Source organism: Microtus pennsylvanicus, chromosome 4 (assembly GCF_037038515.1).
Source record: "Microtus pennsylvanicus isolate mMicPen1 chromosome 4, mMicPen1.hap1, whole genome shotgun sequence".
Classification (NCBI taxonomy): domain Eukaryota; kingdom Metazoa; phylum Chordata; class Mammalia; order Rodentia; family Cricetidae; genus Microtus; species Microtus pennsylvanicus.
This window is the reverse complement of record NC_134582.1, coordinates 142783168-142797616: the sequence shown is the minus strand read 5'-3', so window position 1 is coordinate 142797616 and position 14449 is coordinate 142783168. Positions and strand designations below refer to the sequence as shown.

The window sequence follows — 14449 nt, the reverse complement described above, 5'->3', positions numbered from 1 at the left end:
TGGGCCAGTGAGGGGTGACCGTGACAGAGGGAAGGGACATCAGTGACAGGATAGGAGCTGAAGAGAGGGCACAAACAGCACCAGAATGCAAGCAACACACATCGAAACGCAGACATCCCCACAGCACCCTAAGGGTGAGGCCCCCTGGGCCGTGGGTGGAGGGTTTCAGAAGAGAGGCAACCTCTGTGGAGGGCTTCCCCAGGGCCATTTCCCCACAGGAAAAGTCTAAACTACTTAGTGCCAACAAACTCAGCTCAAGACGACTAACACTGTATGATGTGATGCCTTTTCATAGACAATTTTCCCCAGAAAATCTCGACAATGATCCAAAGAATGACAGCGGGTCAGGCTTGTTGATGCATTTTATTGTGAGCTGGGGAGTCTGGTAAAAAACTAGAAAATGACCATGGTGTAATAAGGAACTTAAAGGAAGAGTCGGATTGGTAGCTTACATACATGGATACAGGAACAAATTGGCACAACATGTTAAACATTGTTCCCAACACTGTTTACAGAAGGCAGTTCTAATTTGGCTTGCTAAGGGAATGAGATATGGCTGGGTTAACTCTTAACAGAAGAACTGCAGAGCGTCATGCTATGAGTCACACAGTGAGTTTCAAAGTGTAAGAGTTTCATATTAAAAACTGGGTAAAGGGAGAATGACTTGATTGTAGTTGTAAAACTAATACATTCCCATTTAAACTCTGCTCTACAGCCCAAGGCAAGTACAAACGTTAACAGAACACTGTTAAATCAAATTGCAATGCACGAGAACCAATTGCATCTCTACTTTAAATCTTATCAACTTTCCAAAATTTCATACTAAAATATATTATTGTATTAATACAAACTACAGTATTATACACTACACTGTGTAATAAATAAAGAAATATAAAAATAAGACACATAAATATAAAAGTTTTCTAAAACTAAAGGTACGTGTCAGTAAGAAGGGTATTAATACTGCCAGGCTTGAAGATGTACAGTACAAAAATGCTGCACAGATCTATAAACTAAAAGAAATAAAGTAATACTGATAGGTAAAAATCAGCTCATGTTGTTCATCAACTGGGTCCGTAATAACTAACATTTGGAAACGGTTGTGAGCCAAATACCAATGGCTTATCCATGTCTGACACGAAGTACATGGATTAAGTAGTTTAGAGGATTTCCCTTTTGTTTCTGTAGAGATTTCTGAAAGTCAATTAACGTAAAATGAATACTGAGAACCAAATTATGAAATGTCCCAGTGCTTCAGTTTCTCTGACAGAGTCAGTGGTTTTGAGTTTTATTTGGGAATTTTAAAACATCAAACAAATCAACAAATGCTAGTTATTGTAGGCCACACACTGAGTGAAGGCAGCTCGAGCCTCGGAACACTGAGAATGGCACTCACAGCACACAGGTCTGGCTTAAGGCCAAAGGAGACACAACGCTTCCTATAAATCCTTCATAGTCGCTACCACGTGCGCAAACACAATCACCAACACTGATTCTGCCGACTCTGCCGTCCTTGCCACATAAACACTGTTCGTCCCTGCAGTCAGAACTCAACGACAACCTTTGAACTCCACTTAAAATCACATGAGTAAGAAACTTCAGTTCCTCTCTCGGCTGCTTCCTTAAGGCTAGCAATGCATGTTAAATGACAACATGGCGTCTAACGCAGAGGTCCTACCTCCTGACTGACTTGGTAACAGGCAGTCAGCACGGAACTGCTTTCTACTGCTCTGTGAAGGGAATTCTGTAGTGCAGAAGTTCTCACATTTTAAAAAAAAACATAATAAAATACTGAAGCGGATTTAGCATATGTTTACCAATAAAAAAATTATAAAATTTCTCCCATTGTACAGCTTAAGAATGAACCAACGTAAGAGTGATAATACTGATAGCCATGCCAGATGCCCATCCAGCTTCCTATAACCTGCTAAGAAACCTCTGTTTTCTGAGTCATTAAAGTTTTCTAATCTGCTTCATGTTACAAACTTGTTCCTAACTTTGAAAACTGCATGAAAAATTACTAGGTCTGAGGTTCAGGCACACCCGGATTTTTTTTTTTTTGTATTTTTTTTTGTTTTTTTTTTTTCTCAGTTCTGACATTACACAGTAGTGAGCAGGAACCACAGCACAGGGGCTGTGTTTCCATGAAAAGCGTGGGTAATATAGAGCAAATTTTATTACCAAGTAGAATTTCCTTCTAGAACTCCTAGGCCTCATTTGTCTTCTCTTCTGACAGTTGCTCGCTGCCCTCACCTGCCTTCTGCTCTAAGCTGCCTGCCTGCGGAGCAGCTCTGTCCTCCACTGCAACATCAGTCTCGGTTGCTACCTCATGCGCGACTTCATTCACCTCTTCCTCTTCCTCCTCCTCTTCTTCCTCTTCCTCCTCCTCCTCCTCCTCCCCCTGTGGGTTTTCACATTCCTTTTCTTCCTGCAGTTCTTCCATCTCTTTATCCTCCTCCTCGTCTTCCTCCTTCTCACTGTCTTCATCCTCCTCCCTTGTCAAACTTTCTCTCTCATCCGAGTCAGCCTGTGAGGGAGATGCCCGCACACCCACATGCTCATTCATCAGGACTTCTGGCCCAGCCTCTTCCTGCTCCTGCTCCGTGCTGTCTCTTTCCTCGGCCTCTCTCTTGCAGTAGGAGTAGCGGTGATTCATGTGCTGAGAGTAAGATCCCGAGTGTGAGAAGCGCTTTCCACACTTGTCACATTGATAGGGCTTTTCTCCAGAGTGTAATCGCATGTGTTCAATCAGATGATGTTTGTGTTTAAATGCCTTTTTACAGATTCCACACTCATGAGGTCTTTTACCTGCAAAGTAAGAACACAGATATGAAACAAAACAGTGGCATAAGGAATAAAGAGCTTATGGACATTAAGAAACATTTAGGTGAAAGCAGACGGTTACAGTTTCATGCTTAAGAAACTAACAGGTCCCCAACTATATTTATAATACTATGGTTTATCTTTTATATGTGAAAAATTCAAGGCTATACACACTGTACTTTGCGGATGAGTTCAGTGCGAAGTACATAAGGCTGAAATGCCAAACGTACGCGCATCAGGACCCCAAGGCAGACAGCTTAGGAGTGAGGCTCTCGTGAGCCATGGGCAGTAGGCACAGGAGGCAGGAAATCCCTGTTTCCAATTGTATTTTAATGTCTCATATATCTCTTTACTTATGACCAAATTCACAGAAATATAGTTTATGTACTAAAATCTTTGGAAATTATCATATCTAAGATTGCTTTGGTCCCAAGAAGGGCAATCTTGCTCCTGATGGGTGGGTGCAGGCTTGAACAACACTGCAGACAGAGGCAGCGACAGCTGAGGCACTGGGACTGGCTATTATTAACTCCAGCATCATAGAAAGTCAGGCCTCCACAGTGCAGAAATGACTCTGATATCTCTTCTTACAGAGAGGATGTAATTTTAATTTTGGTATTTGCTAATATTATCTCTTTTTACAGAAGGGGATTTTCTCATCCTCTCGGTGAAAACAGCCAGAGGGCTGTTCTCAAAGGCCTTGTTGAGGCCCAGGTTCCCTACCTGGTGCTGCCTTTAACTCCAAAAACTGCCAGCGTGCCACCTGCAACATACAGATGGAAAAAGAACGAGAACGTGTCTGTGTTTCTTCTCACTAGAGGGAGTGGGCCAATACAGCTGACAGGACATGAGAGGCCACTGCAGCTAAAATGGCTGAGAAGGGCCAGGGAATAGAGGCTGGGGATTAGAGTTTGAGATTAAACCAGTCCATCATGCAGCGATGCTTCTTGTTGGAGAGAAACTGGTTGGCTGTGCAGTTCTTATCAGCTAGGAGTCTGGTGCTAAACTATCAGAATTTGTGAGCTTTCTGAAAGCAAGGTCAGCCATGGAGGGGGTTCTTGGGTCACAGGAATCCACACATACTTCCGATTGGATTTCTCAGTCTGCAGAGACACTTGTGCTGAAAATGACCAGTGTGGCTTTGGAGAGAGGGAACCAGGAAGGCTAGCTTGGCAGTTTTTGGTAAAAGTTCTTTAGTGAAGCATCTTGGGATTGGCTGGCCTTTGACTGAAAGTTATCACTGGCCAGAGCAGAGAAGCAGCCTTGGGCAACAGGCAAGTGGGGGCGACTGGGAGGAGTGAAACATCAGCAAGGATGCTGGGTTTTGATTTTTACCTTTTATCTTTTTTAATCACTAACAATGAAAAGTGCATTCTTGGCTCACAGGCATTACAGAGCTGAGTGGAGCCGTGTTTGTCTGGGAGACAATGTTTGTCAGGTGTGCGTTAAGCCTAGGGCTGTGTATTTTGTGGAGAATTACAGAATCTCAGAGTTGAAGGGAATCTTATAATCAAGTTCAGCTTCTTATGCAGCAGTTTTATCTAAAACAGCAAAGGTCTTTCATTTTAAAACCTCAGGTGAGCTGGAGCTGAGCCCCGAGCCAGGATGGAGGATGCTCTTCACATCTGCTTCCTGTCACTCAGCCCACTGTCCCCACACTGTGAACACACAGAACGAATGCTGTGATACTGTAGGAATGAAGGAGAGGCCTACACACTACTTCCTGTAGATTCTGAGAAGGTCACATGTTGCTCCTGTGTTCTTTCTGTGCAGCAGATCACAGGCACTTTTAGAACCTTGTGCTTGGGTCCACTGACATACCTGTGTGCTCATATTTGTGTCTCAACAGTGAGCTGCTCTTCTGAAATATCTTGTCACACAGGTCACATGCATACATCCCGTTCTCTGTCTTCCGAGTCTTCTTTTTGGGTGGCGTAGAGTCAGAGTCGTTCTGGTCCTCCACGGTGGAGACTCCTTCTGAGCTAGTGTCTTGCCTTTCATCCTAAGGGGGCAAAAATGAAAAAAAAGAGAGAGAGAGAAATAAGATTAAGTTTCAAATTAAAAGACACACAAGAAACAAAGTCAGTGAGACAGCTCTGCTAAGGCACTGGACACCAAGGTTGACGACCCAAGCTGGACCCCTGGGATCCACTGGGGGAAGGAGAGAACTGCCGTCTACAAGCTGCCCTCTGACTTTCATGTGGGAGTGGTGGATGTGAAGCCCCACCTTGTCCATAAATAAATAAAGGACAATGCACGGGAGAGAAGCTTCAAGTTAGGGGGTTGTTTCTGAAACCCTGACCCAGGAATGAGACGCTGCAATGACACTGCACATAGGCTCCTAGGGGCAGAGAGGGCACCAGAAGCAGCCACATTCACTCGGTCCTGGAAGCTATGATTTCACAGTAGTTTTGCAGAAAGGTTAATCACGGAGCTGTCTAATTCATCGTTCATTTACAACTTCATCATTTGCCATACTTTTCATAAAAATTCTGGGCTTCACTAAGTAAATATTAAGACACAGTGTTTAGAAAATGTCTTTAAACTGTGCCTCCATTCGGGAGGTCTTCGCACCAGCTGCCTTGGTCTGACAAAGACAGGTTTGCTTTAGTCCACACTTTCTCTGGAATGAGCAGGAGCAGTGTGAGAGGGTCTGTGAATTTTAAGTAGGAGTATCTGCCTATCAAAAGGAACCCTTAGAATTCTTACAGAAGGAACAAAGCACAACGCAGCCCCTTAGATAGTTCATGGAAGGCACTTTTCTCAAGGAATAATCTTGCAGAGCCTGTTGCAGACTTAGGTAAGCTGAGAGCTTGTTATTTTTCCTAGAGCCTCCCAGAGTTCTGCCTCTAAACCCACTGATTTGCCTGCCACTGCAGCCGCCAGGGCAGAAGTGGCTCCACTTTACAGCTCTCTGACATAGATGGTCACTTGAAATAGTAAAAGCTCTGCTTTCTTTAAATTCAACATGGTTCAAAAAGGGCTGTGAGACGGCTTAAGTAGAGAAGATGCTTGCTATGCAAGCGTAAGGATTTGAGGTCAGAATCCGAGCACATGTGTGACACTCATGTGTAACTGGGGTATATGTGAGTGTGTGCAGACAAGTAGATAGTGGAGATGCACTGCCTGCCGGTCTAGACAAAATAGTAGACTCCAGGTTCAATGAGAGACCCTGTCTCAAAAAAATAAGAGTAACTGAGAAAGACTGTCATTGTCAATCTCTGGCCTCTACATGCATACCCATGTAGATACACCTGTATATACAGTAGTATACATTTCTCTCTCTCTCTCTCTCTCTCTCTCTCTCCCTCCCTCCCTCTCTCTCTCTCTCTCTCTCTCTCTCTCTCTCTCTCTCTCTCTCTCTCTCTCTCCTGCTTTTTAGACACCAGAAATCTAGTGTCCTTGGTTATGTTTTCTTCAAGGGTTGCTAGTTCTAGGTAGCCCATAGGTGGAAGTATTGAAGGGACACGGAGGGCAGCAAGGCACATCTGAGCAGGTTGCGGAAGTAACTGCATCTGTACTTGCAATAAAGCTCAAGCAGCCACCTCTGGTATTTGATTCAATTATAAACACTGATGAAAAAGTGATGACATTAAGGCTGGTGACATGAGAAAATTCTGGACAGAGTTTGAGAAACATACAGCTACACAGTAGAGTTCTACCCCAAACCAAACCAAAGCAAGCAAAGCAAACCCATCTAAGGGAAAAGGAATGCACACAAGGCCCACAGCCACACCTCACCAGTAACTGTGACTGAACAGTCAATTCACAGCCCACGGATGCGTGAGCTAATAAGCTTCCAGCATCCTCTGCTTAACCAAAGCCTCTTAACAAAGGTGTTGGCATGCAACTCACTAGAGAGGCTTTCCTGGGGTTTTATGGTGGACAGGAACATGATTGTTTACTAATGATCATAAAAAAAGTAAAAACTTATCAATTTGAGAATTCAACTAGAAAACCAGAAACTTAATTAATGAGTATTACAACTTTTCTTTCATTCTTTTGAGGTCAAGTGTGTCTCCAGCTGAAGTTTTTACACTATTTTTCATAGGAGAAATCACTTTCACACCTCAGACTAATAAGCAAAGGAAGGCATATTCGGACACACAAAGAAAGCAAATTGGTTAAGTTCCTTTTAAATATGAAAGTTGGAGCAATCTGGTTGACACTGCAGTGGATGAAGATGTCTTTACTATAAATAGTTAGCTAGTCCTTTACTAACCTGGTTTCCATTTGGCTGGATTACCTTCATGGGTGGCTCCTGCATTGCAGGGCTGACTGTAGTTGAGTACGTATAAGCCACCTGGGGAATCAGAATAGTCTGCTTGTTGGCAGCGAGTGCACGCAAGCAGGGAACACTGTTCTGGTCAGCAATGGCCACGATTGTGGGTAACTGGGCAGTGACTGTAGGAATAGCAATATTTATGGGGTTGGCACTTGGTGGGATTACATTTACAACTGGTTCTGAGTCTGTAACACAGTTGTCCTTTTGTGGCTCCTTTTTTGCACAAGACAAGTTCAAGGGTTCTTCCTGGACAGAATAAACACTGTTCTGGTAAACACTACTGATAGTCGACCTTTCCAGTAACTCTCCCTGTTGCTTTGGTAGTGAGAGATCAAGAGGTTCTACTTGAGGCTCCTCCTGGGCACCGTCTGCCACGCAAGAGTAACCCTGCAGGTTCCTGGCCGAGGAGAGGTTCAGAGGGGATGGGGATGATGTGCAACTTCTGGAACCATTAATGGCTGATCCTCCTGGTAAAGCCTGGGAGCTAGTCATCTTGAGTGGGCTCTGTCCACTTGTGCTGTCTTCCTGGGGCTCACTTCCATCTGCAGGTTGAGGCTGCTCATCACCCTTTGCAGGGATGTTTACCGTGCCCGTTTCTGGGGAAGGAGGTTCAGGAGACTGCCCTGGAATCTGTCCAGCTTGCATCTTTTCAAACCACTTTTTAACCACATCCAGTGGTAGGTTCACAGAATCGGCAATCTTTGAGAGCTCTTCTGCGCTTGGCTGCGCGTTCAGAGCATAGTAGGCTTTTAATAGTGACAGGAGGTTCTTTAAAGGTGGCTGACTGGGAGACAAATCGCCATCTCTGGCTGACGAAGCAGAGGACTCTGGCTTCTCGGCCTCTGGGGCGGGGGCTGGAGGCTGGGCAGGGTGTTCTGGGTCATAGTGCTTTAGTTCTGGAAGTGCATGGAGGTCTCCTGGGCAATCGTCACACAGAAGGCAAGTGCTAGCATCTACAGCCCCATCACAGCCTTTGTCCTTCTCTGCCTTCACAGTGAGGTCTTCTGGGAACTTCTCACTTTTGCAGCTGTTTGTAGGGACTGGGTTTTCTTTCTTTAAATTCTGAGGAACAACCTGAAGTTGGCTAGGCTGCTCAAGACTATAGTTGATGATAATTTTGGTTGTCCCGTCTTGATCAACCACAGGAAGACTGATGGCAGAGATAACAGAGTGGCCGCCCTGTTGGATGGACGAAGCATGGACTGCTTCTTGCTCTTTGGATGCAAGACTGGCTTGATTATTCTCCAAAACTTGCCGAATTACATTACCATCTACTGCCACTTTAAGTACATTCTGAATGTCACTTAAATTGATACTTATGGGAGATACCAAACCAACTGTTGGCAGAACAACAGCTTGCACCACACCCTGAGGAGAACTGGTTGCCTGCAATTGGCCACCACCGCTAAAAACCCCATTTTGTAAAGGGGTTGAACAGTTAATTCCTGAAGCAACCACTATGGGTTTGAACTCATAATCCACAGGTTCAGTTTTGATTTGGTTTACAGAAAGCGGTTCTTGAAGGGGCTTATTCTCTATCTTCTGCCGTATCTGTGGGCGCGTGGGACTGCCTGGTGATGCCGAAAGAGATGGTGAGGAACACTGTGACGTCTTGAGTCCTGATCTGGGCCTCCCATTCACAGGCATCAAGCTAATACACTTCTTACTGCTTATGTGTGAGCTGTAGGAACCCGAGTGAGAAAACCGTTTCTTGCAGTTTGGGCATTCATATGGCTTCTCTCCTAAACAACAAAACAGACCCATTACTGAGTCATCACATTCCCACCCTGCCCTACAGTAAAACATAGCAAGACTCTTCTGTGTGCCCATAACATTATTTACAGCATTATTTCAAGTTCAAAACCTACAGAAATGTTGAAAACATGTAAATAGAACCTTCCTCTGAACAGTGTGCTAGCCAAGCAGGAACCCTTCTTAACATGTGCACGGCATTCCAGCCATGCTTTGTAACGTTCAATAATGCTCAAATATCAAAAGGAAACAGTCTACTCTGCTGAGTAACTTCCTTATCCCATTTCATCAATCTGTGTAATGTTAAAACTCCACTCAAGCATCTGTACAAGAAATTAATGTTAGAGGAAAGAAAAATAAATGTAATCTCCTTTCAGACTTAACAAGCATGCATGTCCTTGATTGATAAAAATTCCCATGTCCTGCGGCTCCATTGGAAAAATCTTCCCATTATGGGGAGGAAACCTTAATAGAAGCATTTGTAACCACTGACTCCTCCCCACACCCAGAGAACAGGCTCTTGTGGGGAGTGCAGCCCACGACAGCAGCTTCATTTCTCATGTTAGTGGGTATGGTAAAACTTTGTGTTTATGTTCAAACACATTAACTTTGGTTCACTCCAACATTTGTGTGAATTGGCAGGAAAAACAGCGTGAAGTTAGAGAAGCCCCTGCTGGTGGAGGCCTCCCTTGAAATGCTACCTAGAGTCTCCAGGACACGGACACAAGGCATTCTTTCTCCTCGGCCATCAGATACACTTTAGGAGGAAATTTTGAGAAGTACTGAGATAAAGGCAATACTGTCACACAAGCCTAATTTTAAAACTGTGTTTTTAACTCAGTTACAGTCTCTTAGCTGTCCAGCCGTCTATCAGAGCATGGGTCACATGGACACTCGGACACCATGAGAGACTTGCAGCTCCTTAGGAAATGCGATGGTGCTGATCTCTCCAGTGTTACAGCAGAGTCGTAGCGAGCACTGAGAGGTCAGTTTTAAGTGCCGTTGCCGCTGGTGCCACCGCAGCCACCGTTGGTGCTGCCGCCGGTGCTCTGGGTCAAGGCCACAAGCCGAGGAAGCATGAACCCGCCTTCTCAGCAATGTGCTTATTTGAAGGACCAGATACTAGCATTTCAAGGGATCTAAGAAGCCAGAACTCTTTCGATAGGGTGTGTTTGGATATTTGACCAGTTTCTGCTTAAACTGTTTAGCACAAGGCAGGTGACTCTTGCTGGAGTCCCGGGGAGCACAGCCAGGCTATTTCCCACAGAATGGGTTCAGATTCCGCCTCCATTATACACCGCTTCCTTAATCTTTCCAAACCTCGGTGCTTTGGCATGTGAGCAGATAGACATACTCTTGCTGGGCTGCTATGAAGGTCATGAGATACACAACAGAACTTCCAGCGTGCTTCCTACAAACTGCAGTGTTTCACTTAAAAAGCAATTTTACCAAGGGATAGCCTGAGGGCTGGGCCAGCAGCTGGTTCTCAGGCTCAGGCCTTTTCTTGCTCTCCCTTCTGATACCACACACAAGGCTGTTTTTTTTTTCTTTAACAAGCAGATCTTCTCATCCACTATATGCTGTCTTCAGCTTCCTGTATGCTAAGGAAATCAGGACCCTTCACAAGCTTCCTCGGGGCAGGGTTCTTAACCTTCCCTCTTACTATCCTACCTCTGGATGCTCCTCAGTTTATCAAAATTCTGCCAACAGGCTGCTTGGAATAGGATTCAACGCTGAGAACACTATCAGATGCAGTGTACAGTGGCCATGAGATAAAGGGCGTGTGCCAATGCCGCTCTGCTTGACAAGGGTCTGCTCGAGATCATCTCCGTCCAACTGCTAATGACCTGATAACAGACTGAATGAGTCACAGCAGTGTCTCCCCACTAAAGAGAAGGAAGACAGATGTGTGACACTAGAGTGGGGGAGGCCATGGCTCAGAGCTGGGGTGCTGCTGACAGGGCTCAGCTGTGTCACCGACTAGCCAAGCAATCTTGGAGAAGTTAGTTAAGCAGTATGAACCTATCTGTCTTTATCAGAAAATCTGGGATGTAACAGAATCTATCTTATGGGGTTATTTGAGACCTAAGTTAGTGTCAGAACCGAATGTTTCATCATGGTACACAGAATAATTATTCTAAACCAAAGTTACTATGTTGGAACTCTGGCTTCTAGCTTCAGATCTTTGTTTATGTTTACAGCGTGACCCAGTTTACCGTGGTTATGGTTTGCAGCCAGTTCAGCCTGGAGTTCTGTCAGGAAGTGGCACTACTAAAGCAGAGCTACAGACTGGGTTTTAAGGGTGAGGAGAGGGGTGGTCACATCTTACGTGAGGGTTTGCAGGCTAGAATACTGAACCCACAGAAAGAATATGCCAGTACTCTGTGGGGAGGTTTGTACCTGAGCACGAGTGCTTTTGTCTTAACTGAGTGGAGACATCAGAGTCTTATGGGCACAGCTCAGCTCCTAACATAGCAATCTGCCCATTAGTGCACACAGGTCCGTTCATTAGTGCACATGGGTCTGTTCATTAGTGCACACGGGTCTGTTCATTAGTGCACACAGGTCCGCCCATTAGTGCACACGGGTCCGTTCATTAGTGCACACGGGTCCGTTCATTAGTGCACACGGGTCCGTTCATTAGTGCACACGGGTCCGTTCATTAGTGCACATGGGTCTGTTCATTAGTGCACACGGGTCCGTTCATTAGTGCACATGGGTCTGTTCATTAGTGCACACGGGTCTGTTCATTAGTGCACACGGGTCTGTTCATTAGTGCACACGGGTCCGTTCATTAGTGCACATGGGTCTGTTCATTAGTGCACACGGGTCTGTTCATTAGTGCACACGGGTCTGTTCATTAGTGCACATGGGTCTGCCCATTAGTGCACATGGGTCTGCCCATTAGTGCACACGGGTCCGTTCATTAGTGCACACGGGTCCGTTCATTAGTGCACACAGGTCCGTTCATTAGTGCACACAGGTCTGTTCATTAGTGCACACAGGTCTGTTCATTAGTGCACATGGGTCTGCCCATTAGTGCACATGGGTCTGTTCATTAGTGCACACAGGTCTGTTCATTAGTGCACATGGGTCTGCCCATTAGTGCACATGGGTCTGCCCATTAGTGCACACGGGTCTGTTCATTAGTGCACACAGGTCTGTTCATTAGTGCACATGGGTGTGTTCATTAGTGCACACGGGTCTGTTCATTAGTGCACACAGGTCCGCCCATTAGTGCACACGGGTCTGTTCATTAGTGCACACGGGTCTGTTCATTAGTGCACACAGGTCCGCCCATTAGTGCACATGGGTCTGTTCATTAGTGCACACAGGTCTGTTCATTAGTGCACATGGGTCTGCCCATTAGTGCACATGGGTCTGTTCATTAGTGCACACAGGTCTGTTCATTAGTGCACATGGGTCTGCCCATTAGTGCACATGGGTCTGCCCATTAGTGCACACGGGTCTGTTCATTAGTGCACACAGGTCTGTTCATTAGTGCACATGGGTGTGTTCATTAGTGCACACGGGTCTGTTCATTAGTGCACACAGGTCCGCCCATTAGTGCACACGGGTCTGTTCATTAGTGCACACGGGTCTGTTCATTAGTGCACACAGGTCCGCCCATTAGTGCACACGGGTCCGCCCATTAGTGCACACGGGTCTGTTCATTATTGCACACGGGTCTGTTCATTAGTGCACACGGGTCTGTTCATTAGTGCACACGGGTCCGCCCATTAGTGCACATGGGTCTGTTCATTAGTGCACATGGGTCTGTTCATTAGTGCACACGGGTCTGTTCATTAGTGCACACGGGTCTGTTCATTAGTGCACACGGGTCCGCCCATTAGTGCACACGGGTCTGTTCATTAGTGCACACGGGTCTGTTCATTAGTGCACACGGGTCGGCCCAGGGCTCACAGCTAAAGCTTTATGGTGATGAGAACAAAGTAACAATCCAGGTCATTTTAGAAAATACAACTATGGACTCTGACCCTCAACAAATTTTAAAAGCTAAAGAAAACAACTAAGGAAAGATCATGACAGATGCTTTCTGAGGAGGTGCAGGTGGCTCGTTATTGGGTGACTGAACAGTGGATGCTCTTCAAGACACCTGAGGGAAGAACTTGAGTTTGGTGGGGTTTTGTTTCAATCCATTATTGTCTGTAATTTTGTAAAATCTAAAGAAAATGGATCCAGTGAGATGAGTAGTGGATGTGAGTCCTTCCCACCAAGCCTGGGGGCTGAAGTTTGATTTTTGAGACCCAAATGGTAGGAGGTGAGCCTCACTCCTTGCAAGCTAAGCTGCTGATATCATGGTACATCTTCACAGCAATGGAAACCCCAACTAAGACACTGACTGAGATAGGGCTTTGATCACCAAGCAGGATTTCTCCATTAATTTCAATGTCTTGCTTCGAGACCAGTGTTTTGATCTCTGGAATAAGCTATGCATCTCAACTTTGTTCCATTAAGAGAGATGATAAATGCTAATATAAAACCACAGCATAAATCTTAATCAAGTTTTATCTTATTTTTGTTCTTTAACCCCAATTTTACCCAAATTTTAACCCTAAACTTCATGTTTAGCTAACATTTCTTATAAATTCTAACTTATGCTATTTAAGCTCTCTGGATCCATACTATCTTCCCATGAATTTTATTAAGTTCCTTTTTTACTTTTCTCATGTAAAGTCTATCTTCATTTATATTACATTTACATAGGAAAGTGGTTTTTGCTGTATTATATACTTTAGAGGTTAGATACTAATGAAATATCATTCAAGTGAAAAGTAGCAAGTAGTTCTTACCCCTGTGGAACCTGTTCTGACACAGCTGTCACGCAGTACGGATGCAGGAAGAAAGCACATACTCACCACTGTGGATGCGTAAGTGCTCCTTTAGGTGGTGTTTGTATTTGAAAGCTTTTCCACATTCAGTGCACTTGAACTTACGATTACCCCCAGACTGCGTCACGTGTCTCTGCAAGAAAGAACTGGTGTTTACATCTCACACCCCAGGTGAGTTTGATGATTTCGTTGTCTGTCACAGGCCTGAAGTCACAGCAGTCACAAATACAGAACATTTCCCAGATGTAGAGTGTTTGTGTTTTATTAGGATCTAGGGATGGTCTTGTCTGCACTCTAGATTAAAGTTGGCAAGTTGTTTTAAGAGAGACCTGTCAGTAGAATAAGAACCTCCCTGGAGTACCAGGCCCATTTCAATAGGATGGTACAGCTCTTATGTTTGATGTTTCCAAAACCTGCCTTAATCCGATGATTTTGAAAATACTTTGTTTTCATTTTAGTTTGGTTCATATCAGTTGTGTGTGTTCCCTGATGCCAGGACTTTGTCCTCTTCCTTCTTAGGTCCTCATTACTGGGCCTGACATATGACAGAAATGGAGAAATGTATGGAGCACATAGCTCGTAAGACATGGAAATGCTCATCCCTTAGCCATATCTGATTTCAAAGGCTGAATGGTCTCCCAGACCTCTCAGCCGTCCTTCCTCACACTGCCCCCAAGCCCCACCACAGCTCCTTTTAGTTCACACCCACCAGAAGATCCTCATACAAGTGGCCATC

At 45.0% G+C, this 14449-nt stretch overlaps 1 protein-coding gene across 10 annotated transcripts in view; it reads right to left on the bottom strand.

The window, feature by feature from the left end:
- Nucleotides 1-344: 344 nt before the first annotated feature.
- Zeb1 (zinc finger E-box binding homeobox 1) overlaps nucleotides 345-14449 on the bottom strand; it is a 168460-nt gene continuing 154355 nt past the window's right edge. For all 10 annotated transcript variants that reach the window (XM_075970745.1, XM_075970739.1, XM_075970742.1 and 7 more), the window contains 4 exons: nucleotides 13741-13846; nucleotides 7046-8850; nucleotides 4645-4825; nucleotides 345-2808 (listed from right to left, as the gene is read on the bottom strand). In XM_075970745.1, coding sequence (XP_075826860.1) covers nucleotides 2207-2808; nucleotides 4645-4825; nucleotides 7046-8850; nucleotides 13741-13846 — 2694 coding nt within the window. In that variant the 3' untranslated portion in view covers nucleotides 345-2206. The remainder of the gene's footprint in view (nucleotides 2809-4644; nucleotides 4826-7045; nucleotides 8851-13740; nucleotides 13847-14449) is intronic.